Source organism: Oryctolagus cuniculus, chromosome 1 (genome assembly GCF_964237555.1).
Source record: "Oryctolagus cuniculus chromosome 1, mOryCun1.1, whole genome shotgun sequence".
Lineage (NCBI taxonomy): Eukaryota > Metazoa > Chordata > Mammalia > Lagomorpha > Leporidae > Oryctolagus > Oryctolagus cuniculus.
Genome location: NC_091432.1, coordinates 199,709,803 through 199,737,014, shown reverse-complemented (window position 1 = coordinate 199,737,014; position 27,212 = coordinate 199,709,803). Strand labels below are relative to the sequence as shown.

Here is a 27,212-nt window from a genome sequence, read left to right as displayed (position 1 = left end):
GCCAACAAAGCAAAAAGGGGTATGAAGTGGTTCCAGTGTCCCTGATGTTCTGTCAGCGGCAGACCAACGGTTCATCAGAGGAAAGACACTTTTTGTTGGTGTTGAATTGTAGGAGGGGTTGACAAGGACTTTGAGCATTCTAGTGGACACTGTCTGCAGGGGTTGATGTATAGTTATTTTCTTTTGACTGCAATGCATGTTAAATGCCTGATGGTCCATCATGGCTAGTGAAGGTACTTTCGCAGGGGCTGGCCGAGGACATTGCTTGCTGATTTGATGGGGAGTGGAGGTGGAGCAAAGTGGGGGATGTTAGCGGATCACTTGGTGCTCTTGTTCCCACACCTCCCAGCTCGCTTTTGAACACCGTGGCTTACCGGGCTGTTAGTCGTTCAGGATTCATGCATCCATTCACCACGCAGGTGGTGGGCACTGGGATGTCCCAGGTCGCTCTGATGCACCTAGATAGAGACAGGCAAATGCAGGTGCATGAGAATGCTTTTAACACTTCGTGGAAAATTTTGAAACCTCTGCAGTTTTTTTTTTTTTTTTAATAGCGTGTAAGCCTCTTGTATATGTGGATTCCCAAAAGCTTTGCACCAAAATAAACATATCTTTTAATCCTGTTTGTTTTTTCATGAACTTTTTGAAGTAATTTCATACATGGCAGGAAATACAGTAACAGAGTTCTGTGTAAAGTGCCACTCAGGGACCAGCATTGTAGCACAGTGGGTTAAGCTGCTGTATGTAGCACCTGCATCCCGTGTGAGAGCCGATTCATGACCCAGTTGCTCCACTTCGAATTCAGTTCCCTGTAATGTGCCCGGGAAAACAGTAGAAGATGGCTAGAGTGCTTGGGCCCCCGCTTACCCATGTTGGGGACCCAGGCTTCAGTCTGGCCCAGACCTCCTGTTGCAGGCATTTGGGGAATGACCCAGCAGATGGAAGAGCTCTTTGTCTCTCTGTCTTGTTCTCTCTCTTTGTAACTCTGCCTTTCGAATAAATAAAAAAAATACATCTTAAAAGATGCTACCAGGGATGGAAGATTAGACAAGAGAATGATAATTTCTCTGGAGGAGTATAGGGCCCAGGAAAGGCTGCATACACGGAGGAGGTGACGTCTGAGCTGAGTGTTGTAGACAGTGGAGGAGTGCTCTAAGTGACTGAGTGAAGTTGGCCCTCCAGGCAGAGGCAAGAGAGCAATTGCAGGACGGAGCAGCCTGCAGAGTGATGTTCCAGGGAGCCTGGGGGATGGAGACGACCAGCTGCCTTGAAGAATCACAGCAGCTCCAGGGGACAGATGTGATGAGGGGAGAAGGAAATGGCAATGCTGGATGACAGCATCCCCTGACTCCCGCAGGGGCAGACGCAGCGTGAGGTGTGCCTCCAGGAAGGGAGGCCAGCTCGGGGAAGCGCGGCAGGTGCAGGGGTGGGGGAGGTGCGGATGGTGAGCGGCTGCCTGGCACTGCTGTCCTGGCCGCGGGCTCTCCAGGGCCGTTCATTTCGTCTTCTGGAAGCCGGGGGTGGTAAGACCGCTGGGTTTGGGGACCCCGCGCTGCAGGTGTCACACAGGTGATGGCTTCATGTTTTGAGAAGATGATGCAGGCCCAGGTGTTGAAGTGGCGGATAGCTTTGGACTGAGACAGAATTTCTTAAGTGGCAGGAAGAGGAAGACCGCCCCCCCCCCCCCCCCCCCGCCCAGCCGCCGCCTTTCTCGTGAAGCCAGGTCTGTGTTGCTGTCTCAGGAAATCCAGCCTTTCCCTGGCCAGGCCAGATGCCCAGCCAGGTCCGGACGGAGAGGCTGGGGTGGGGACAGGGGGCTGCTGACTCTCAGCCTGGACTGCTGGCTGTGCATGTCCTCGCAGTGGAGTTCCAGCTTGGACACCTTTCACCCCTCCATCGCATACTCCCATATCGCATCTGCCCTGTACGATGAGCCCTGTTCTCAGCCATGGGGGTTGGGGGTGGCTCAGCCCCTGGTTACATACAGCCTGTCCCAGGGAGCCTTTGCTGCCCCATCCCACTGATGTCAGTGGACAGCTCTGTGCCCTTGGTCCTCTTGGGTGGAATTCCTGGGGCCATGTGTCTTTTCTTTTGGGGTGTGTGGAGGGAGGTCAGAGAGTGTCCTTTTCTTTTCTAAGATTTATTAGTATTTTAAAGGCAGAGTAGGGGTGGGGGATAGAGAGAGATCTTCCATCTCCTGGTTCACTTCCCAAATGGCTGCAATAGCTGGGGCTGGGCCAGGCAAAGCCAGCAGCCTGGGACTCCATCTGGGTCTCCCATGTGGGTGGCAGGGTCCTAAGGACTTGGGCCATCTTCCACTGCCCTTCCAGGAGCATTAGCAGGGAGCTGGATCAGGAGAAGAGTAGCTGGTACCTGAACTGGAGGTGCTCTTACGGGCTGCTGGCATCACAGGTGGTAGCTTATCCTGCTGTGCCACAGCACCAGCCCAGCCCAGGGGTGGTCCTCACCTTGCTCCCAGTAGGGCTCAGCAAACATTGAATGACGGTGCATCCATTCAGGAACACAGACAGGAGGGAGGGACCAGGGCCCAAAGCCCCTAGAACACACCAAGTAGGAAGAGATCCTTCTAAGAGGCCTCGTGGTGCCCAGCTAGGCAGCTGGAACTTCCTGGGTGAGCGTTGCTTCTGGTGAGTTTTGCTTCCCGCGAGCTTTGCTTCCTGTTCATTGGCAGTAGTTAGGAGACCAAGGCCAAGACCACGTCCCTGGTACGGGAGGTGGAGCCTGGAAGGTGGCCTTGCCCAGCAGCTCCCTGCGCTTTTCAGACTTCGCTCGAGCATCCGTCCTCACCGACATGTGAGACGTGCTCACAGCAGGATTGTTTTCTGCTCTGTCCTATTTACAGTTGATTTCTTAAAATGCTGAGGCCAGCGAATTGATTTCACTACCTACCTAGTCGTGGATCAGGATTCACACCCTGATGGCTGGAACGTATTAGGAGTCAGATAGGCCGAAGTTTGAATACTGGTTCTGGTACCTAGAAACTGTGTGGCCTTAGGCAAATCACTTCCCTTCTATAGTAAAAAGTCTCAGTTTCTAAATCTGTGAAATGGGTGACTGTGAAGATTAAATGAGTTAGAACAGGTAAAGTGCCCAGTAAGTGTGAGCTTTGGATGCAGTTGTGAAAATCGTAGTTGTCATTTTCCCTGTACCACTTGGTGAGACCAGCAGAGTGAAGGTGGGACCTGTGCCTCCTAGGAAATGGCTATCTGGAACGTCTTCCTGGAGGTGGTGGTGGCACTGAGGTAGGGTGACAGGAGGACCGGCACCTGCTCCTGGCTTCACAGTGACTGGGAACCCACTGTGAGCATCCCGGGGGCAAAAGGCACTCACGCCCCTTCCATGAAGGGCAGACCTGTTCCCGAGGGTCCCTGCCTGGCCCTGGCACTGAGCGCGGTGGATGCCTTTGCCTTTCACGTTTAGGTCCCTAATCCCCAGGGATTGATTTTCGTGCCTGGTGTAGAGATCCAATTTCTTTTTTCCCCCCGTTTCTGAATGGATAACCAGTTGCCCCGCACTGTTTATTAAAGAGTCCATCCTTTCCTGCTGATTTGTATGTCTGCTCACTCGTATATCAAGGTTTCATATGTGCGTGGGTCAGTTTCTGGACTCGAGGCTGTTGCATTGGCCTATTTATCTGTCCCTGTGCCAATACCACGCTGTCTTAATTACTGCTGCTTCCTAGTGATTCCTGATGTCGAGGAGCCCCCGTTCCACCCCCGCCCCTGCCCGCCCCCGTTCTTCTCCCTTGGAAGTCCCTGGACTTGTGCTGGGCCTGGACTCTGGTCTGCTGCAGTGTTGGAGGAGCCCAGGGCACTCTGGGCAAGCTGTTTCCATAGAGAATCCTCTCGGGATGCTTAGGACTCCCGCATTCGCGGCTGCCATCCCCCCACTCTCCACGGGAGCTGCCCCAGGAGTGCCTTCTGACCCCTCTGCAGAGAAAAACTCCAGGAGTGTGCCCGAGTTGTGGTCCCTTCTGCTTGCCTCTTGCCCCGTGGCTCGCTGCTCGTCCTCCTCTCCGGGCTGGCTGCAGCTCAGACAGCTTGCTTCCCTGCCTGCCAAGGACCGAGCCCTGGGCACACCGGGGTGTGCCCTCCATGGAGCTGCCCATGGCGAAGCTTGGCATGCACAACCAAGTTCTAGGGCTTATGTGTTTCCAGATATTTCCCTTACCCTGGGGTTTGGGTGGGAGGGAGGGAACGCAGTGTGGCCTTGCCCGGGAAGAGTCAGGCTAGCATCTTCCTTGACTGTCCTGAGATGCTCACAGTGGCTTGGGTGGAAGCAGATGGCTCACTGCAAGCTTGGAGTTTATGAAACGGCTTGAGCCCGGAATATGAGTTGTCAGGAGCATGCGTGTGGTTGGCGTGGACCTGGTACATGAGAAGTCTGCCTCTTGCGGTCATCAGCACACAGGTGTCCCTGGGCCTCCAGAATTCAAAGGCACCTGCCAAGCTGTGGCTCAGTTGGTTTGATGCCTTGGTTTTAGGGGGAGAGTTTCTGGTGCCCACCCTGGGCTGGGTTCTTTCCTGTACACCGTGGGGCTCAGTTTGCTCATCTGTGAAATGAGGCCGTGGACTGGATGATCTCCCAGACTCCTCTCACCCTGGCTCCTGTGCTTTAAGAGCAAGGAAATCAGAGACCGCTCTTCCCTTCTCTTTGGCACGAAGGCTGTTGTATAGGGCACTGAGGCCTCACCCTGCACAGAGGGGGATGCTGTCTGGTGTCTGGGGCCGGGTGAGGGGAGCCTGCGGACCGTGAGAGAGCCGGGTGCGAATCCTCCTGAAGCCGCACTACATCCTGCCCACCTCCTCACCAGGGGGGCGTTGTCCATTCCGGACCAAAGTCTGTGTCAGGATGAACCTTCCCTTTCAATCTTGTGGGCTGCGTGAGCCCCCTGTGGGGGCCTTGGCCCAGGCCTGGCCTCACCCAGCTTAGTGGCTGGGCCCAGAACATGGTGGCAGCATCTGGCGAGCATGCTTCCAAGTCCTGGTGCTGAGATGTCCCTGTTTCCTCTTTCAGACCACTGAGTACTCAGCCATGGCCTCGCTGGCTGGAGGTCTGGACGACATGAAGGCCAACCTGACCAGCCCCACCCCTGCTGACCTCGGGAGCAGCGTGCCTGGCCCACAGTCCTACCCCATCGTGACAGGTGAGGGCCTGGGGGTGGGGCCTGCCTGGAGGTTGGAGAGCGAGGAGAATGCGTGCATGGTGGAAAGCGTGGCTTCCTGGGGGCTGTTGGTGTCACGGGCCATGTTTGCTTTAATGAGGTGATGAGGTCCTGGGACAGGTCCAGCAGAGACACAGAGCCGGGGCTGAGGCTATGATTGGCAGCTGGATATTGTTTCCATAGAGCAGATGACAGGGGCCATGGTCTGGGATGGGACAGGGCACCCCCTGTTGGAGGGGCCCCCTGTGGGTGGGGCTGGGTGTTCAGTGCTCTGGGATTTGTCCCTCGGGGCAGCCCAGGGCGGGGTGGGGAAGGGCAGCGGGACCTCTCACAGACTGCTGGGCCTCTCAGGTCCAGGCCGAAGCAAGGTCGGGAAGGAAGGGTTGGAGCCTCCAGCTGGAAGCTGCTTGGGGTCTGCAGAAAGAGGGACCTCTCCAGAAGGCCAGGGCTGGCGTCCTTAGCTGTCAGGGTCAAGAGGAAGAGTGTGGGCCCTGGAGGCCCACTGCTGGGCTTGCACCTGCCATTGGCTGGCTGCGCCATCTTGGGGCGGTCTTATGAGAATTTTGGACTGTAGTTTCTTAACCTGTGGAATAAGAAAAGTGATGGCACCTTCCACAGTGATGGCACTGTGGTGGGAATTAGTAGGCTTGTACCCACAAGGCGCGAAAACTCTTGCTTATTAGCACAACAGGAAGCACTCCGTAATCAGCCATTGCCATTCTTCTCAGAGTCCTCTCTTGGTGACTGGTCACCATTGGGCTCGCTGCTGCAGAGGGGTTGCACTGAGACCAGGACAGGCAGGACCGCCCCTGCCCCCACCCCGCCAACATACATGTTGGCTCCAGCAGCTCTGGGATCACAAGGAGCACTGGGACAGACTCCTGCCAGTTCCAGGAGCTTGGAATGTCACACTAATAGTGGCAGGCTGCTGGCCGCACTTGGACCAGATCCCTGGGGTGCCCTCTAGGCTGGTGGGCAAGACACAGCGTGCTGGCAGAGGCCAGAGGTTCATAACCAGGCAGGTGGGCTGTGCTTGCCTAAGGGGCGGGACTCAAGGTAGAGCTCAGGAGTGGGGGTGGATGGGACAGGATCTCAGTCCCAGGGTCAGCAGCCCCAGCTCTGAGACTGGGCTGACAGGTCAGCGCTAAGCTCTAGCTGAAGCAGCTGGAGCCCTGTTGGAAGATCTGGGCACCACGTGGGGGTCGGTCAGGTGGCAAGAATGCCAGGGTCCCTGTCCCCTATTGTGGCACAGCGGGTTAAGCTGCCACTTGTGGTGCCAGCATCCCAGGTAGGAGTGCCACTTTGAGTCCCAGGTACCCCACTTCTGATCCAGCTCCCTGCTCATGCTCTTTTTTTTTTTTTTTTGACAGGCAGAGTTAGTGTGAGAGAGAGACAGAGAGAAAGGTCTTCCTTCTGTTGGTTCACCCCCCAAATGGCCACTATGGCCAGCACGCTGTGCTGATCCGAAGCCAGGAGCCAGGTGCTTCCTCCTGGTCTCCCATGTGGGTGCAGGGCCCAAGGACTTGGGCCATCCTCCACTGCCTTCCCAGGCCACAGCAGAGAGCTGGACTGGAAGAGGAGCAACCGGGACTAGAACCTGGGGTGCCGGCGCCGCAGGTGGAGGGTTAGCCAAGTGAGCTGTGGTGCCGGCCTCCTGCTTATGCTCTTAGGAAGGCAGCAGAAGATGGTCCAAGTACTTGAGCCCCTACCACCCACGTGGGGGACTCGAATGGAGTTCCTGGCTCCTGACTGTTGCCTGGCCCAACATTTGGGGAGTGAACCAGTGGATGGAAGATGTGTGTGTATGTGTGTTTTCCTCTGTTCCTTTAAATAAATCTTAAAAAAAAAAAAAAAGGCAAAAAGCATAAAAACAAGAGTGACTTGGTCCCCTGTGTACCTGAGGTGGGCAGAGCCTGCAGAGCAGGGGGCTCACTTCAGGCAGGAACCCAAGGACTTGAGCTATCGCTGCTGCCTTCCAGGGTGTGCATTAGCAGGAAGCTGAGCCAGGGGCTGGGATGAGACAAGGGCACGTGCACTGGCATCTTAACCGCCAGGCTGAATGCCCGCCCCAGCCATGTGTGCGCTGGAGCAGAAGTCTGTGTTCTGTGTCCAACCCACGGCACGCAGTGAAGTACTTGTGGCTGTCCACATGCACAGTCTCACTGTGAACGCAGCAGGGCTGAATGCAGAGCTACGCAGGAGCGTGGGCCAGGGGCTCGGCCCCTCCCACCGGTGCCTGAGAAGTGACCAAGAGGGGAAGCACTCTTGGCAAAGCTCCAAGTAAAACAAAGTCCAAACCTCACTCGATTTACTCGGTAGTTGCATTCCTGGAAACTCAGTATGTATTAAGACCATGGGAACTTCGAGACTACATTTATATGTAAATGACATTCAGTCCTAAATTCAAACAATTATAAACAGATTTTTTGCCTACCTGAATATTTGGCCGGCATGAGAGAGGTGCAGGATGGGGGGCAATTCCTCCTCACGCGCGACTGTTCCCCTACAAGCCAGTACTGCCTCATGGTCATATAAAATACCCCCTGCCCAGTTGCTCTTCTTATTTCATAATTTGAGAGACAGAGATAGAAAGAGCTGCCGTCCACGGTTTACTGCCCAGGGCTGGGCTGGACAGAGGCTAGGAGCCGGGAACTCAATCCTGGCCTCCCATGTGATGTGTGTGGCAGGGACCCCACTGCTTGAGACATTGCTGCTGGCTTAGCAGGAAGCAGGAGTCGGGACTTGGGTGTGGGATACAGTGTCCTGAACAGCGAGACCACATGCCTGCCCCCACGTTTTCAAAACCCAACCCCACTGAGAGCCGTGAGAACCTCCTGAAGGTGGTCTCCTGGGAGCTTACGGGTGGGGTCCCATGTCCCCATGGGGCCTTCCTCTCCCTCCGGTGGTGTTGGTGGCTGCGCTGACCCAGGGCCCACCCCATGCTTCTCCCCATCCTGTATGACCCGGAGTGGAGTAGGTGCACAGCTGGACTGGGAGCCCATCTAGGGCTCATCTTGGGGGTCTGGGGGGCAGGCGCCCTTGCACTACTCACTCTCAGCCCTGGCACTCTGGGCTGCCTGGGGAGAATCTCATTGGAGAACGAGTCAGTTCCTCTCCATGTTGCATTAACTACTAAGGCAAAGACCAGCCGCAGCCGTGCCTGCCATTTGCACCGTCCTGATTGGGACTAATTATCTTCAGGTGTGTCCTTGGGCCAGCAGCCTGCCTGGCAGAACAGCAGGTGGGATGCCAGGCTCCCAGCTCCTGCCCACCTCGCTGCCGATGAAGGACCTGGCAGGCTTGGCCTTCTGTCTGGGAGAACAAAGGGGCCAGCCTGTGTCCTTGCCGGCCTGTGTCCCTGGGGACCATCTCTGCATCCACAGGCTGGAAAGGGGCGTGGGGTTGGGGGAGGATCCAAAAGCTTCCTTGGGTCAAGCAAGTTTGGGGCAACAGCTATGGTAGGTGACCTGGGGTCTGAGGTGTCCCTGGTCATTGCTCTCTCTTAGCCAAAAGACACCCACAAAGACAGGTGGAAGGCCTGCCGAGTCCCAGAGTCCCCCAGCTCTGCTTCTCTGCATGGCTCAGGTTCAGTGTTTGAGCCTCAGTTGTCCTGTCTATGAAATGGGGTGGCACTTTCTGCCCCACCCGCCTCCCTTGGCTGTTTCGAGGATAAAAGGGACAGTGGGAGGAAGGGGTTTGAGAGAGGGCAGTTGTGAGAGCAGATCTGCAGGGGTTTGAGATTCAGTGTTGGCACTTCCTGGCCTTGCTTAGAGCAGGCACCCTGACCATACCTGGGCAGGGCGCAGACATCAGGCCCTCTAATGTCCTACCGGGTGGCTGAGGCCCAGAGAGGGGAGGTGACCCACTCAAAGCCACATTCAGTGAGTGAGAGCTGGAACCGGGCTTGCCCAGGGCCTCGGAGATGGCTTGCTGCTGTGTATGGTCCGATGAACAAAAAACGTCCCAGTTCAAGTTCAAGGCATTTTTTAAGCTATGATTGAGCACATCAGCAGGGAAGCTGGCTGCCTGAGCCTGCAGCCCAGCCTGTCTGTATTCCAGCCAGGTGTCCTTGGGCAAGTTATTAGCCTCTGGGCCTCTACTCCGCTCTGTCAGCTGGGCCAGCACTCAAGCTCTGTGCCCAACTGCCTGGGAGGATGACAGTGTGGCACAGGCAGAGCTCTGGGCATGGTGGGCATGTGGCAGCCACCCACTGACCAACGGCTCCTCCTGCATTCCAGGTTCTTGACTTCCTCAGGGTGAAAGAGAACTTGGCCCAGCGACAACTCCGTGGGGCGCTCTCAGAAAGGCCCTGACCCCACAGAACCCCACAGAAGAGGCTCTGTCTTGGAGACTCTGTGGGGACATCTGGCTGAGGCTCTCGCTCTTGCATGTTTGGGGTCCTAGGGTCCCTGGTTGGGAGCAGAGACATCTGTGTTTGAGGATGACACTGGAACCTGGCGCAAGGTGCAGCTTCCACCTGTGAACCCATGGACCCCAGACCTTACTGTGGTCTCAGGGGCCAGAGAGGCTGGGCTGGTTTGGGTCACATAGTGGGGGCCCACCCTTGGGCTGAGTGAGTTTGGAGCTTTCCTGTGGGGGCTTCCCACCCAGATGTGCTCTGCTCTTCCACCCAGCTTCCCTCTGGCTGGGTGCCTTGCAGCCCCGGCCGATAGGTCCATTTTTATGAGGCTTTTTGAGATTCATCTGGTGCAACTAAACACCTCCTTTCTCCAAGAGAAATCGTAATCAGCAAGGAAAACTAGAATGCAAGCAATGCCTGTGCATCCAGGCTGCCCTAAGGGGCTGTGAAGCATCACAGTGACTCCTAGAGCAGAGCGCGATTCCCAGGAGCGAGGCAGGGCTCGGCCTGGAAGTCCGGGGAGTCCCACAGGAGGTGCTGGGGCATCCGAGCTGCTTCGTGTGTCAGGCAGGGAGCGCAATGCCCACACAACCGTCCTGATGCCATGGTTGCGTTCTTAGCATTTGATGAGCCCAGGCGTCCATGGCGGGGGGGGGGCGCTTGTTACGTACAGAACAGCTCCTCAATGCCGTGGGGGGTGCACAGCTGTGGGAGGGATGAGGGTGCCGGATGCTCTCTGTCCTGCCAGGAAGGCTCGGTGAGATCCAGCGAGGTGCAGAACAGCGAGTGCAGCGTGCACAGCCTGCCACCTATTCCGCAGAGAAGGGCAGGATGATGCGACTGCCTGTTTCTGTTTGTGTATCTTGAAGAAACCCTGCAAAGATCCCCAGAAACGGAATAGCCATGTTCAGGCAGGGCTTATAGGAAGATGCCTTTTTTCATTAAATACCTTTTTCTGTTTTTAATTTTGTCACCATTGTCAGCGTATCAGCTATCAAAAAGTTAAATTTAAAAGTGCCTTCAAAGTCAGGAGATTTGGGGCAGGTGTTTGGTGCAGGAGCTTGGGACGTCTGGATGTTGTTTGGTCGTTTGGTCGTTTCGGAGTGCCTGACTTCCCTGCTTCTGATCCGGCTTCCTCGTTCGTGCACCCTGGGAGGCAGCAGGTGGTGGCTCAAGTACTTGAGTCCCTGCTGCTTAAGTTAGAGACCCAGATGGAATTCCAGGCTCCTGTCTTCAGCCTGGCCCAGACCTGGCTGTTGCAGACATTTGGAGAGTGAACTACCTGGTGGAAGATCTCTCTCTCTCTTTCCATCTGTCTCGCTGCCTTTCAAATAAAATGAAAATATGTAGAATTTTTTTTTTCAAATAAGGAGATTTAACATAATGTTGAAGATGTTTGGCTTCTGTTGAAAAATTGGAGGGCCTGTGCTGCTTGGCCCAGGGGCCTGTGTGGCCACACTTGGCGAGAGTGGAGGAGTGGAAGTGGCTTTCCCTTTTAGGTGCACCAGCCACTTCCTGCTGGCCCCAGGCTCCTGCTGGTCAGCTCACTCTCTCACCTTGCGTGCTGACACCTGTGGGCCTTTGAGTGTCCCACCCTCCTCTGGCCCCATCCTCCCCCCCACCCCCCACTTGCTGCCTTCTCTCCCAGTCCTGTCCAGCCAGGAAGGCCTGACCCAGGCTCTCTCCAGCCTTGCTTGTCCCTGCCTCCAGGCGCTGGCTCAGGTTGCTCTTCCCGCCCGCAGTACCTGTGCCCAGGAGCAGGGCAGTGCATGAGCCTCCCGCCGGGAGGGCCCCAAGCACCACACGCGGGGTTCTGGATGACGCGTGACAGAGCCGCGTTTCATCCCAGTGCAGTGACGCCACACTCTCTCCAAGCTGCCGCTGCAGTGGCCTGCTCCGGGACCCAGACAGAGCTGCTGACGGGGCTGCTGGGTGAAAACTCTGGGTCCTGGGCTGGCACTCTCCCTTCAGAGACAAGGCTGTTTGCATTTCAGAGTGATTCTGGATGCATCTGATGGCTTGAGCAGCTTTGTTTTTAGGTTGCTAAGTAGACTCGCAGGGATAGGGTCTGGGCTTCCTAGAAGTTTGGAATTTTAGTGTTTGGAGGGCTGCTCAGAGCTTTGAAGATGCTGACCATTTTAAAGCCAAAATGAAATTCAAGCATCACTGTAATTAAAATGCACACTGAAGAAAAAATATGATTTGCTTTCAGGCTAGTACAGTGTTCCTGGGAACTGTTTGTTGAATCAGTGAATTAATATTTGTGTAAAGTGTGTCAATGAAAAGAAATAATTTCAGCAGAAAGCACTCTAGTCATTCCTGATCTTGGATTTTGTAGGGTAAAAATAAGCCAAGCTGGAAGGCCTCCTGGTCACGCGCGCATGGGTTTTCGCCCTCGGGAGCAGCTCAGAAGCCGACCTTCCCACACGGGCTCCCAGCCCACCCTGCTGTGATCCATCTTCCTAAAACAGCCTCTTGGTTAGCTTGTTCACTGGTCCGATGTCCGCACTGCCGTGCTGCTGTCTGGCGGAGAGAGGGCACGTGGCGATAGCACTGGACGACTTAAAATGCCACTGTTCCTCAGCCATTTGTTCATTCCCTCACCGCCCCGTCAGAGCTGAACCCCGCCTTCGTGGGAGCCTGGACCAGGGCTCGAGGATGTAGCATTCGTAGTCTGATGGGGGAAGCAAACGTGCACCCAGGCACCAGGCAAAAACGAACAAACAGAAAGCAGAGCAAAAAGGAAAAGGGAAGGCAGATGCTGGGGGAGACGCCACGTCTTTGGGGGACTTGGGGTGGGGAATGAGGGCTTCTTTTTGGCCCTGGAGCTGGGTGTGAGTTTGGGGGAGCAGGTGACACCCAGGCTCTCCAGGGAGGGCATTTTTAGTTTCTCTGCTTTTCAGCTGTTCCTTCTCAGTCACAGAGTGGTGAGTGCTCGTTGTGAAATGAACGCGCGTGGTAGAGAAGAGGTGTGGTGATCTGTGGCTGTATCCCCGCCACGCCTTTCTACACACAGAGAACACGCGTCCTGGTTCATAAACTCATAGTGTTTATTTCCTACAAATGGGTTCATCCTTTATATATTGTTGCTTATTTTTTTTTTATTCATTTTACATGCTGTGGACACCCTAGCCTATCTGGTTAAAGAAATGAATCCTCTCCCGCGATCTGGATGAACCATCTGGGACTTTTCCCTAGCAATGCTGCTAACTCAGCCGGTATGCTCAGGCCACAGGGAGAATCCCTCAACGGCTGACAGCTGGGGGGATGGGGAGGCCCAAGGCTATTGGCTTAGAGGCTATTGGCTATTGGCTGCTTCCTTGTGTTCAGGGCTGTGGGGAAGGAGGTGGGGCTGCTCTAGACGCATCAGCCGAAGACCCGGGGAGCAGCTCCAGTTGAGTGCAAAGAACTCCTTGGCAGGGTGAGCTCTCTGGAAGCCGAGTAGGCAGCCTCAGGAGAGTGTCATGGCAATAGCTAATGTTTATTGAGCATGTGTTTTGTGCTCTGGTTCATTTAATCTTTCCTCTTTGAAAATATAGGTAACTATTTTTGTCCCGAGTTTAAGAGGCTGCCTGAGTTCACCCAGCTAGTGAGTAGCGGGCATGGATTTCTCCTGACTCCTGTGCTGTCCTGTTTTAATTGGTAGTGAGCTCCTCGTCATCATAGGTATCCAAGCAGAGCTCTGCATTTCGGCTGCAGCACAGCGAGGAAGCCGGTTACACTGCATGGTCTCTTGCATCCTCTGCACTGGACTACTGGACTACCTGGCTTTGCATCCCAGCTTAGGGATTGGTAACCTCCAGTTCTCCAGTGTGTGTGTGAGCCCTAGTTTCCCTGTGTGTAAAATGGGGACAGAGCCTTGTTGTGTGGATCAAATGAGTTGGAATTCACTCAGCAGCCCGTCTGGGTTCTGCAAGTGTTTTTGAAAACCTCGAGCGCAGGAAAACAGCCTGCACCACAGAGTCAGCCTGATGGGCCCCAGCAGGTGGGCCGGTGGAGGGGTTCACGGGGCAGAGTCAGCCCAGCGTGGGGCAGGCCTGCCTGCTCCCTGTTCTGGACACCCCTCTGGCCTTCTGGAGCAGTGTACGGCCACTGCCATAACCGACTTGGTGGCTGAAGCAGCACACGTTCCTTATCCTACAGCCACAGGGACCTGACATCCTGACGTCAAAGTGTGGCAGGGCTCGCCTTCAGAGGCTTTGCGGGAGGAGGTGCTGCCCGGCCTCTGCCGGCTCCTAGAGGCTTCCTACACTCCTTGGCTTGTGGCCCCTTGCGCCATCTTCAAAGCCAGCACAGTAGCACCTGCTATTGGCCACGCCTTTGCCCTGTGACTCCGACCCTCCTACCTCTCTCTCATAAGGACTCTTGTCCTTATATTGGGCTCACCAGGTAAATCAAGATGACCCCCAGTCTCATAAGCCTTCATTTCATCACATCTTCAAAGGCCCCTTTGCCATAAATGGTAACATATTCCTAGATCCTGGGGACTAGGATGTGGATGTCCTTGGGGGTCAGGGCCCGGTGTGCCTCCTTGAGCACCCTTGCGTCCCCATGTCTTGTGATGTGTCCCTGCTGTCCTGTCCCCACTGTCTCTGCACACTCTGGCCAGTCCCCAGTTTGTCTTCTCCATCTACCCCGCTGTGGTAACAGTCGTGCGCTTCCCAGGCAGCCAGGGTTGATGGCTGTAGGGACATAGGTGCTAGATGGGCCCTTTGCGATCCCCTTAGGCAACCCCTGCATTGATGGTCATGGATGCTGGGGACAAGGACTCAGGCTGTTCTAAAGTGAGGCAGCTCTGGGACACACACCTCCTGGCTCCCACCCCAGGGCTCTTTCCTCCATGCCTGACCCAGCCTTCGTCCCTCCAGAATGGGACTTTTGTTCTCTCCTGTCTCATGTATGCGCTGACCAAGCCATCCCCATCAGCCTCCCTCATCCATGGTGCTGCTGTGGAGCCCTGGGCCCAGGCCCGTCTCCTCCCCACCTTCCACCTGAGCCGTGGCTGGGCTTCATGCAGAGCGCTTGCTGTTGCTGTGAGTCTGTGAAGGGCAGAGCGTTGGGCTGACGTGGAGCCACAGGTCTTCTCATCAGCTCTGCCATCCCTCCTGGTAACTTTGAGGATACCCTACCCATTTCTCTGCTTGTGCCTCCGTTTTCACACCGGCCCAGGGGGAACGACAATCCCTGTTCTTCCTCTCCTTTCGGAGCTGTGGTGATGCACGTGTGAGAGATACTGTGAAAATGCTCCTTTAGCCGTCAAGAGCTGTGCCCTTTCTTGTGAGCTCACAGAGAGCCTGCCACCTTGACTGTGCCAGGAGCCCAGGTCATGCTCCCTGGCAGGAAGGTGACCGTGAGCTGTTCCAGCTTAGCCTGAGAAAGGCGCTCATGACACCTGCCAAGCAACCCAGGGACCGGCAGTTCCGCTGTGTCTGGCATGTGCTGCTCTCAGCATGTGTCTTCTTGGAGCAGTCCCTAGTGCCACCTCTTTCTGGAAGCCCTCTGCAATCACACTATAATCGGAAATGATGTCTGCTCTGGGCTCTGTATCAGCCCACCATCAGGCTTGTTTTCCCGTTGTGCCTTGACTTAATGATTGCTTGTGTCCAGACTGACTTTTCCTTGAACTGTGTGACTGAATTATCTTTGCCTCCTCTGGCACAGCCTAGTGTGGGTCTTAGAATGTGGTAGGTACTCAGGGAGCATTTACTGAATGAAAGGAAAGATGGATGGATGGGCAGACAGATGGGTAGGTGGACGGATGGATGGATGGAGAGGTGGACGGCTGGACAGGTGGGTGGTTAGGTGGATGGATGGATGGATGGACAAACTAGCTGTCTACTATGATTGGTTACTAGTTTCCCTGCACTCTGCCCTTCTAGGTCACTGTCAAGGTTATTGACATTCACACACACACACACACACACACACACACACACACACACACACATATCTTTGATGAACAAAAGGCACATTTAAATTCAAGATACTATCATAATTATTTCTTCCTAAATGCATTAACTGGTATCCTGCCCTCCCCCCCCTTTTTTTTTCTTTGTGGCCAATATTCTCAGCTCAGAAAGAAACCTTTTCCTAATTTATCTCTGTTAGCTTTTATTTTCATTATCTGAGAGGCCATGGAACTTCTGCTCCCGCCCTGGGTGGTCTAGAAATGTTGGGCCAGGCTGCTTCCGCACGAGTCCTTGGAGGCAGCTGTTGCTGGCAAGCACCAGCCCGCCCCGAGAACCGTTTGCTTTTCCAGACTCGGGAGGCCCTCGTGCTCGCCACTGTTCCCTGCCTGCCTCCCACAAGGATAGACTGACGGGCAGCACCTCTAGGGCGTTGGTGTCTAGGGTAGGATCTGATGTAAGGACTATCCCCTCGGAGCTGCACTCCCAGCCAGGAGGCAGGCCAAGCACAGACCCTGTAAGCCAAGAGTGACAACTAACCTTGCCTCCCAGCCCCCGCTGCCCCCGCCAGGCACTATCCTAAGCACGTTGCTCATGTTAACCTGCTGTGACTGCATAGCAGTTTGTCCCTGTATGTCTGAGGCACAGAGGAGCACAGAAACTGCTCAGGGTCACACAGCAGGCACATGGTACAGCCATGATTCAAATGCAGCCATGTGCCCAGCCACAAGCCACACTGCTCTCGTCTATGCCAGTGAGGCAGAGAGACTGAGATTGGTGGACAGAGCATAGGAAGACGCAAGGGTGATCTGGGGCCAGGTGCCGGGAGCTGGGTCTGAATGGCTTGTCTTCATCTTGGTTAGTACCAGGTTGAAGGGGAGGGGCCGACTCATACTCTCAAAGCTGGCCCCCTACCCTTAGAAGTCAGCCTCCCACTACCGCAGAGCTCAGGAGCCTGGCCCCGCTGCAGCGCCTTCAGGGCAGATTTGCTGAGTGGCTGGGCAGGCGCTAGCAGGTGTCAGCATCCCTGCTCTTGGGAAGTACGTGCTGTGTACAGTCTAACATGTTCCTCCCCCGGGAAGGCCACCCTGCGGTGCACCCTGCCTGGGGAGCCCAGCACTGCCAGCAGCTCCCTGCTTTGTCCAGAGCTTTCCTCTATAATTCTTCTAAAAAGATTTATTTATTTATTTGAAAGTCAGAGTTACACAGAGAGAGGAGAGGCAGAGAGAGAGAGAGAGAGATCTTCCATCTGATGGTTCACTCCCCAGTTGGCTGCAACAGCCAGAGCTGTGCCAATCCGAAGCCAGGAGCCAGGAACTTCCAAGCCTCCCACGTGGGTGCAGGGGCCCAAGGACTTGGGCCATCTTCTACTGCTTTCCTAGGCCATAGCAGAGAGCTGGATCGGAAGTGGAGCAGCCAGGACTTGAACCAGTGCCCATGTGGGATGCCGGCACTTCAGGCCAGGGCATTAACCCACTGTGCCACAGCACCGGCCCCTCCTCTATAATCTTTTTAGATTTATTTACTTGTTTGAAAGACAGACTTAGAGAAGGAGAGCCAGACGGATCTTTCATCTGCTCAGATGGCCTCAATGTCTGGGGCTGGGGCTGGGCCAGGCCAAAACCAGGAGCTTCATCCGGGTCTCCTACATGGGTGCAGGGACCCAAGCACTTGGGCCACCTTCTGCTGCTTTCCAAGACACATTAGCAGGAAGCTGGATTGGAACTGGAGCAGCCAGGACATGAACTGGTGTCCATATGGGATGCTGGTGCATCACAGGCGTGGCTTGTCCTGCTGTGCCACAGCGCCAGCCCCCAGAGCTTTCTTCTGATGTTTCATTTTTAGAAGAAAAGCCAAAGGAATAAATGGTGCTTTCCTTAGAGAGATTTTCTTCTTCCTTCCCTGGTGTGGGAGAGGGAGGGCAGCCACCAGCCAGTGAGTCCTCTGCTGGTCACACCCATACCAGGGACTTCTGCCTCTTACCTGTTACTGCCCTGCACCCTGAGAGGAGACACCAAACAATCCTCCAGGTGGTGTGGGGTGGGTGGGACCCTTGGCCCAGGCACTGGACGGGGAGGGGTTAGGAGGAGTAGGAGCTTAGTCAGGACGTTTGGTCCTTACGAAGATAGTGGGGTGGGGCGGAGGCCTCACCTAATCCATCAAGGGCTTGGGATTGATCTCCTCCTCTCTCGGATCCCTCCTTCCAAGCATGCAGAAGGTCCCAGAGAGGCTGTGAGAGTGGCCGAGGGCACACAGGGCTCTGGGTGGAGGGTCTTTGCCAGCTGGACTGGCAGTGTTACAGTCTCCCTCACTGCCAGGCACCGCGGGCCTGGATGGTTCTCAAATGGCGTTGCCCACAGACGGCAGCTGGCACGGGGAGCTTCTGTGCCATCGGGGCAGACTGTGGACAGCTCTCGGTGGTTTCATCATTTGGGAATGTCTTTTGTACTAACATGGCTGGTGGAGGAAGAGGCCAAGGACACGCCCTCCTCTGGCCCTGCAGCCCTGTTTCCGGTTTGCTCTACCCAGGCTCACAGGGCCTGCCCAGAGCAGAGGCCCATGCCCTGCCCAGCTTCTCCAGGGGGGACCGGCTCTGCCCAAGACACCCTCCTGCAGAATCCCTTCTTTGACCTTTGTAATTATTCCTGTTCAATCTTCCCCTATGTTTCCTCCCCCCTCCCTCTGAGGTGCTCGACTCCTTCGCTCTCTCCAGTGTATTAAGGATGTGAGTGAAATTGATGACGGGGATGTCTCGGGTCTTTATGATGATGAATGACTTTCACTGCCAAAGCTTTTATTGTCTGTGATTTGGGAAGAAGGGGGAACTGATATATCAAGGCTGCCTGTCACACCATTTAATACAGTTATAAATCCTGACGTCACTAGCTGGTGGCCAGGAGCTGCAGAGTCCCGCCGGCCGCCGCTGTGCCGGCCTCTATGGATTTTTCCCTCTCTCACCTTTCTTTGCTTGACTGTCATAGTTGTGTTTTGAGGGGGGGGGGATGGGAACAGCCAGGGGGTGACTTTAAAACTCTGGGGGACATCCTCTCTCTGAAACAAGTAGGTGGAGACAGAGGGTGCTCAGGTAAACAAGCGAATCTGCAGAGACAAAATCCTGAAGGGGTGCTGATGCCCTCTTGCACATGCGCCATCCTTTGCAGTTTACCAAGTACTTTTTCTTTTTAAGATTTATTTATTTATTTAAAAGTCAGAGTTACACAGAGAGGAGAGGCAGAGAGAGAGAGAGGTCTTCCATCTGCTGGTTCGCTCTCCAAATGGCTGCAATACCCAGAGCTGAGCCAATTGGAAGCCAGGAACCAGCAGCTTCTTCCGGATCTCCCACCTAGTGCAGGGGCACAACAACTTTGGCCATGTCCCGGTGCTTTCCTGGGCACATCAGCAGGGAGCTGGATCAGATGTGGAGCAGCCAGGACTCAAACTGGCACCTGTATGGAATGCCAGTGCTGCAGGCCTTGGTTTTAATCCACTGAACCACTCTGCCGGCCCCCCGATCCTCATTTGACAGAAGGGGAAACTGATCAGCAAGGGGAAGTGGCTGGGCCAACGCGATGACACACGAGGAATGCACAGCAGGTGAAGCGACAGTGTTGCCATCAGCTCAGGGTGTGCAGGCAAATAGCCCTGGGCCCCGATCTTGGCACCCCCACTATTTAGCCGCTGACCCTGGGGAGGCCACTTGAAATGCCTGACCCTCAGCTTCCTGGCCTGGAAACAGAAACAGCACTCTCCTCATGGAGTTGTGTGAGGGTCTGTGAGATCATGCGTGCACGTTCCCGCCCAGCAGAAGTGCTTGGTAGACGTTCGTAAAGGTGGAACTACAGTGAGAGAGGCGGGGGTGATGAGGGTGGGAGGAGGGGTTCCGGGATAGAACTGGTGGTTGTTGGAAGTGGAGATGGTGAGAGGTAGAAGTCAAGGGCGGCTCCCCTGGTTGGAGTCTGGGGGACTGGGTGGGTCACGGGGTCATTAGCCGAGACCAAGACGAGGGAAGAGGAGCAGGGTTGGACCTGTAACGCCAGGGACAACCAGGTAGAAATGTCCAGAAGGCAGTGGGGAAGCAACGGCTGGGGATGGGGACGTGGGTGTGGAGGTCATGGGCACAGAGGTGTTGGGTGGAGATGGGTCAGTCCATGAAGATGCATGGACCGGGGCTTGGGGGAGCGATCTGGGAAGAGGTTCTGGGGAGCAGGGTGACTGGAGGAGGAGGAAACTGGGAGAAGCTTGAGAAGAGCTGGCTGTGGAGCACAGAGCTGACCAGGGTGCGCCGCCTTGGAGGCTGGGCGCTCACAGGCATAGCTGGAAACAACAGAATCTCTCTGGCTGGTGGAACAGAAGAGGCATTTAAAAAAAAAAAAAAAAAGATGTATTTATTTATTTGAAAGGCAGAGTTACAGAGAAAGAGAGAGACAGGGAGAATGAGATCTTCCATCTGCTGGTTCACTCCCCAAATGGCCATAACAGCCTGAGCTGGACCAATCTAAAGCCAGGAACCCAGAGCTTCCTCCAGGTCTCCCCCATGGGTGCCAGGGCCCAAGCACTTGGTATTGTCCACTTCTTTTCCCAGGCCATTAGCAGGGAACTGGATTGGCAATGGAGCAACTGGGGCTCAAACTGGCATCCAGGTAGGATGCTGGTTTCATAGGCGGTGGGTTTTCCCACTATGCCCTGATACTGGCCCCCCGAGAAACCTAAACTCTTAACATGGAAATTCTCCAGAAAGGAGAAGGGTATTCAGTGGTGTCAGAGGGCCACAGAATGTTTGTGGCATTTGAGAGTGCACAAAGATACGGATCTGTTATTTCTCAAGTGCATGGAGAGATGCAAGCAGAGAAGGGCTGGGCAGAACCCTTGGCTGGGGGTTCGCGGGCCTTGTTCTTTGAGTCATTTATCTGCTGCAGCCCACTCCCTGGCATGGGATTTGAGGCAGCGTTCCATGCAAACCCAAGGACATCTGCACCTGAAGAAAGGGAGGGGTGATCCTGCTGGATTCTGGGAGGGCGGTTGTGACAATTGAGTCCGAAAGCCCGAGTGAGCAGAGGTGGCCGGACCAAGAGCCTGTGGAGTCAGGGCTGTCTTTCAGGATTTGAGCAACCTGTAGCGAGTCCCTGGACAGGGGACAGAGTGAGGGAGAGGAAAGAAGCAAGGACTCAGTGGCTCAGTCCCAGCCCTGCAGGTCCTGTGGCTGTATGAGAGGTGTTGGCCTTAGGCTAGAACTTGGGCGGCTTCTGAGCCTTGCCTGAGGCTTCTCTCCATTGGTAGAAGGTGACAGTGGGTGGGATTAAGGAGAAAGCCTCCTGTCCTAGCGGGCACAACATTCTCAGCCCCCAGCCCGGGCTGGGCCCAGAGGAGTGGCTCAGAGAATGTTTTCTGAGTGAAGGAGTAAATGAACTAGGGGTGCATTTGGCGTCAACTCTTCCCCGATCGTTGTGCTAGACACATAGGGGAGCGGTCCCTGTGCCTGTGTCTTCTCCTGGACACCTGTCCCAGGCGATCTGGGATATGGAGCTGTGTGCAGGGGCTCTAAGGGTGTGAAGGAGACAGTGTGGACTGTGGGTGGGCTAGGCATCTGGAGCAGGATTCCACAGGAAGTGACATTCGTGGAGATTGCTTGGTGCTTGCTAGGCCAGGGAGGGGGCTGGAGCCTACATGACTCCAGTAGGCATGGTTGACAATGGGCATGAGGGGTCTGGACTTGATCCAGAGTGGTAGGACACTGAGGGCCCAAGTGGAGGTGGCTGCAGCTAGGCAGGGGCACCGTCGGGGGTGGGTGGCAGTGGGAGTCTGCACTGCGGCTAGAGTTGGCAGTGGAAGACCTCACCCAGTCCCCATCCCACGGGTGTTGGTGGGTGCCGGAGTGTCTATGTGGGACCTTCTTACTCAGGGTGTCCCGGAGCCTGCTGGGCACCCTCATTACGCCTCTCATGTGGCAGAGAGAGATGCACACAGCAATCGAGATGCCGGGTGCCTCCTGCTGGTGTGCAGAGCGCCGGGCAAACCACATGAGATCCCATCTCGCGCATAATGTGCATCCGAGGACAAAATTAGATTGAGAAGTAAATGGAGCCGAAAATTTCCAAAGCATTTCCCGTCAAGAAGCAGTTTGATTGCATGTTTTAATTCTCCAAGTCCTCCTGCCCGGTGAGCTTCATTTTGGTGGGGATGGCTGGAGCAGGAGTGTGTTGTGATGGGAGGGGACTGCGGGCCGGGGCCAGAGGCTGGAGGGGAGAAGAGAGGCCGATCCTGCATGTCAACCCAGCCCTCATACAACCGCTTGCTCTCTGTTGATGTGGCTCAGGCCTCAAACAGCCCTAGGAAGAGCGGGTGTAAGTCCTGTTTTGTAGACAAGGAAACTGAGGGGCAGATGCCTGAGGGCCCCTGTGTAGAATGCATTTGGCCTGGGTGGCAAGCACTGTCCTGTTAAACTTGAGAACTCAAGACAGTAGCACAATGGGTTGCAGGTTTGAATGTTTCTAGGTTTTTTTTTTTCTTTCTTTCTTTTTACCAGAAAGCTCTGCCTTCTTCCTTGTTATTCTCTCCCCCGTCCCTCTTCTTCCGTTTCTAAAGCCTGGGATCCCTGGGAGGCAGAGCAAAGAGTCTTACTCCCATTTTGCAGATTTGTAAAGTGAGGCTCGGCAAAGTGAAGTCATTTGCTGGTAGCATGGATGGAAAAGGTCACTCATGAATTTTGTGACATCTGGTTCCTGTGTGTGTGTCTCTCACTCCTCTCTTACCCCCTGCCAACGCTGGCCCTGCCCAGCCAGTTCCAAGAGGGCTCAAGCCCCTGTGTCCTGGGCTCCAGGGACCCTGCTGCCTTTAGCCACACGGGCAGAGCCCAAGGAGATGCACTCATGAGAGTGAGCATCTGGATTCGCTTCACCAGGGAGATTTACGCCCTGCACCTCTGGAAGAGGGGAGCTTGAGAATCAGGATGCTGAGAAGAGACAGGAAGGGCAGAGAGAAAGCAAGGACAAGAAGTGGGGATCGGGGCCCAGGCCTCGCTGTGCACGCCTCTGAGCAAGGCCCTGCCTTTCTGAACCATTACAAGTGAGGTTCATGAGCCGAGAGTGGGGTCCCGGAGAAACAGAGTGCCCCGCCCCCGCCAGGCTGGGTGAGCTCTGCCACCCTTGGGGCTCTGCTGCTCCTGGTCCCACAGCGGTTGTGGAGCCAGAGTGAAGGCCACTCAGAACACGCATGTCCCCTGCTCATCTGGGCTCTGTTCCCACTTTGCCAGCCCTCATACCATCTCCCCAGTGGCTGCCCTGTCTCACCCCAGCCCCAAACCCATCTGCCCTCCACAGCAGAGTGATGGGAGGGGCAGTTCAGACACCCACCATGCCCTGGCTCAGCCCCAGCCCTTCTCGATCCTCCTGAAGAAACCCTCCCAACAGAGGCCTGGTCTAGTGCTTCCTCCTCCAGGAAGTCTGCAGTCTCACTGGAGGAAGTCAGTCTCAGGACCCTTTCCCTCTCCGAGCCTCAGTTTCCCCACCTGAGCACATTGGGATGGTGAAGAACTGAGCCTTAGTGACAGTTGTACCTGCTCCATGTGTAGGGCCACCAGCCCTGCCCTGCATGAAGCACTATGGCTTGTGTGACCCCGCCTCGGGCTCCCGATGGCCCAGGAGGGAGGCAGGACAGGGGTGGCCAGCTAGGTCTCACAAGTGGGAAACCAAGAGCAGACCTGGCTGTGGTCTGCAAGCAAGAGTGCAGGCAACTGCAGGGCTCGAAGAGGCAGCTGTCACTCTGCAAGGCAGTGGCGCCCGGCCACCTGATGGGCTTCTCTGTGCAGGGAGGGCTGGTGAGGAGGGTTCGGGCAGCCCGCTGCGCCTGCCCAGCCACGCGCTTTAATGCCTGTTTGCTGCTGCGCCTTAATTTGCCGCGCACCCCGGGGTGCCTCTGGGGGGGTGGGCTTGTTTCCCCTGGCAGGCAGTGCGCCTGCCCAGCCTGCTTCTGCGTGGGCCTTGCTGTCTGGTTTCAGAAACAACTGGAGAGGCAGGAGCCGGTGTTGCCAAACATCCCTGCTGTGGGACTGGACTTTCTGGGTTCCGAGTCTGGCTCTGTGACACCTCCCATCCCATCCCGTTGCCCCCTGGACCAAGGCCGACAGGCCAAGGCACTGGTTTAGGATTTGGGAAGGGATCTGAGTCCCCTTACAACAGACCAGAAACCCAGTGGAGGCTTAGACATTTGCCCGTCGATTGACTTTGAGCTGTCAGCTGAACATGGAACAAGGCAGAGAAGCGGAGACGGTGCCTGGGTTCCCAGTTCCCAGGTGGGGGTGTTCAGAGAGGAAGGGACTGGCCTGAAGGCACAGGAAGGAAGTGGAGACCCCTCTGACAGCAGGTCCAGCCCTGGCCTTATCCCTTATTGAAAAGTCTGGTAAGTGCCCCAACACACTTGCCCTTTCAGACCCATTCTGGAAAAGACCTTCCTGGGGGAAGAGCACAGGCCACCAGGGTTTCCACCCCTGTCCCACCTGGCCTGTTTTCTGTCTGTGCAGCTGTGGGCAGCTCTCTTGGCCTCACCCAGCCTCAGCTGCCGCCTTGGTACCCTGGAGGTAGTAGCAGGCAGAGCTAATGTTGGGTCAGGCACCTCTCAGGGCTTTATGTATACTAAGTCTTTAATCCTTGTAAACGGCCTAAGGAGCCCCCTTTTATAGATGAGAAAACTGGGGTCCAGTTTTCCCATGGCTACGAAACAACTAGTAGGGAGTGGGTATCTGGCCTGCTTGTTGAGATGCCCACGCCCCACATCAGAATGTCTGGCTTCCGTTCCCAGCTCTGGCTCCTGCCTCCGGCTTCCTGCTAATGCAGACTCAGAAATAGCAGTGATGGCTCAGGTGACGGGGTTCCTGCCACCCACATGGGAGACCTGGATTGGGGGCCAGGCTCTTTGGTCCCAGCCCAGCTCCAGCCATCGCAGGCATCTCTCTTGTCTCTCACACGACTCATACTGTGGTCCTTACATGTCCACCTTTGCGTGGAGTCCTGCCTCCTCCTGCACTTGTCACCATTTACATTTCAGTGTTCACAGGGTCTGCGAGGGTCCTGAGCTGGCAAGGCATAAGGTGTGCAGTTGGGGTGCAGCAGTGCATGTGGGGGGGTGGGCAGTAAGGAGGGCTCCCGGCTGGGCCCTGCCTGCCTGTGTGTAGGGAATTGTCTCCTTCAGTCCTCAAAAGTGCTGCGTCAGGCCGGAGCTGCTGCGGCTTCCTCCTCCTCTCCTTAGATAGCCGAGGAAAGGGAGGCCGAGTCCCCTGCCAGGGTCATGCAGTTGGTGGGGGCAGAGCTGGGGGCTTGGGTGCAGGCAGACAGATCCAGGGCCCGAGCTCAGATCCTGGTGAGGGGTGGGGAGGCCCTGAAGGCTTCTGGCAGCTGCTTGGCACCCGCAGAGCCTCGCGTGCAGGGACTGGCCTGGCCATGGCCTCAGGATGGACGAGGGAGGCGGTGGATTGAGGGGACGCGGTTGACAGTAGCAGCAGGTCCGAGTGTTCCCTGTGCTGGGGCCTGTGCCAGTGGCTTTACCTGCCTTTGTTTGACCTGTGCAGCAATGCTACGAGGCAGACAGGGTTATTTTCATCTGATAAATATGAAAACGGGGACACAGAGAGGTTGAGCAACTTGAGTTCACGCAGCGGGCAAGTGTGAAGCCAGGGTCCACACGGAGGCCGCCAAGGCCCGTGGCCCCTTGTACAAAGCAGTCATGTCCCCACACCCTGAAGCCCACTCAAGGAGATGGCTGTGCCATGAGTGTATTCCTTGTCGGGTCTGTCTCTCCCTTTAGCAGGCACCTCGTTAATATCAAGTCCCTCTCTCAGGAGGGCAGACGTTGCCTGCGCTTAGACTGGGGACGTGTGCTCTGCCTGAGCAACCATGACCTGGGCGTGGGCCGGAGGTGCGGGCATGGCCCCTGTCAGCCTGACTTCCAGGTGTCAGTCCAGCCCTGGGACTCCATGAGCTGGACATGTCAGGAGACAAAGACACTTCTCCCATGTCCTCCTGCCAGCTTGGAGAAGGCGTGGTCTGGGCTCTAGCATCACCAGGAATGGGGACGTGGTGGGTCTCCATCGGCAGCTTCCTCTCCTAGAGGCCTTTTCTGTGGCTGGGCACCACCTGGGGCTCTGCAAGGAACCACCCAGGGCCCAGATGCACAACTGGGCTTTTTATTTTTCACCTGCTAATTATGGTCACATAGGTTTACCAAACATGGGTATGTCCTGCCCATTTCTTTGGTGACAGAAGCACACACACATGCTGGAGTGACTGAATGTCACCTGCTTCTGATGCCAGCAGCCGGGTTCCTCTTTGTGTGCCTGTGTAACTGAACCGAGCCTGATACCCTCAAGAAGCCTCTGGGCATCTGCAGTGGGTGCTTGCCCTCTCACCAAGCATCCCAGGCTGCGGCGGCGTGCACTTCTTTATGTCTGCTTATCTTACTTTCCTGACCTGTCACCTGGCAATTCTGCTAATACCAGTTTGTCTAGTCTTACAAGTCTCTCTCCTCCTCCTTATTTTTCTGTTTTTAATCCACTGGAGGGCTTGGAAGCCGAGCCATGGGCCTATTGGAACTGTGTGTGAACAAAGATTGACACCTGCCAGGGAGGCTGCAGGCACAGGCGTGGAGCCCACCGTGTGGTTCTCTTAGCCAGGTTTGTAGGGGCTGTGATGGCTGGATGGAGCACATCAGGCTGGCGGCAGAGACCCTCCCCCGCTGAGGGATGCATGGTGCCCCCGGACCATGAGCTTTGAATATGTGACTCGGCCAAGGTGCTGCGAGCAGGAGGTTCGGCAACTCCTGCCAAGAGCAAGGGCTGGGGAGGAGCCTGCACTTCCTGCACCTCGGATTCGTTATCAACCCCCCCCCTTTTAGACTGTGAGTGAGCCCCCTGGGGCACAGACTGTGTCTGGTTCTCAAGAAAAAAGCTAATTTTAAATGAAAAAGTTAATTTTGAGTAAAAAGTAATATGTGCATGTGGTTAAATATTCAAACTATACAGGAAAAAAATAAAATGAAAAATAAATCTCCTTTCCCTACTCTGAGCCCTCCTGTCCCTAGTGCTGCCTGCCAGAGCTAACTGTGTCTCGAGCATACTTCCAGTACCATTTTTGCATTTGTCAGGGTGTAGATTTTATCCAGTTGTGTGTGTGTGTTTTTTTTTTTTTTACCAGCACAGATGGAATCACACTATACACAGAATTCTTCTGCAGTTTGCCTCATTCACCTAATCATGTATCTCTGAGCTCTTTCCACATCTCCACATTCAAAGTCCACTTCATCCCTCCCCCTCCCAGAATTGTGATAGTCCACCGTAGGGGAGTAGAGTAAGTTATCCCAGCCATCAGGATGCATGCTTGGATTCCTGCCTGCCTGTAAAACTTGGCGTCTCTCTCTGTGTATTTCCGTAGGTAAAGTCCTAGAAGTGGGGCTGCCCGTCAAAGGGGAGGTGCGTGCTGTGTTTTGGGATGTGCCGTTGAGTCCAAAGCATGGGCAGGAGGTTCAGGATCTGGAGGCAGAGTGTCAGCCTGCACCGAGGTCCACCTCTCACTAGCGGGCGCCTTGTCTGCACACGGGCTGTAGAGATGGAGGTGCCCCAGAGTGGCTGTGCTGCTGAGGCGGGGGTCACGTGTACGCAGTGCTTGGAGCACGGCTTGACCCAGAGCACGAGCTGTTTCCGTGGCAGCCATGTCCTTGTGGTTCCGTGAGTACTGTGATGATCGAGTCTGAGGCCTATGGAGCACTGGGGTCGCGC

The 27,212-nt window shown here is 55.5% G+C and overlaps 1 protein-coding gene across 4 annotated transcripts in view; it reads left to right on the top strand.

Annotated features, from left to right (window-relative positions):
- PAX5 (paired box 5) overlaps positions 1-27,212 on the top strand; it is a 194,601-nt gene that overhangs the window by 105,718 nt on the left and 61,671 nt on the right. For all 4 annotated transcript variants that reach the window (XM_008265136.4, XM_070054521.1, XM_051844072.2 and 1 more), the window contains one exon: positions 5,038-5,167. In XM_008265136.4, the coding sequence (XP_008263358.2) occupies positions 5,038-5,167 (130 nt within the window). The remainder of the gene's footprint in view (positions 1-5,037; positions 5,168-27,212) is intronic.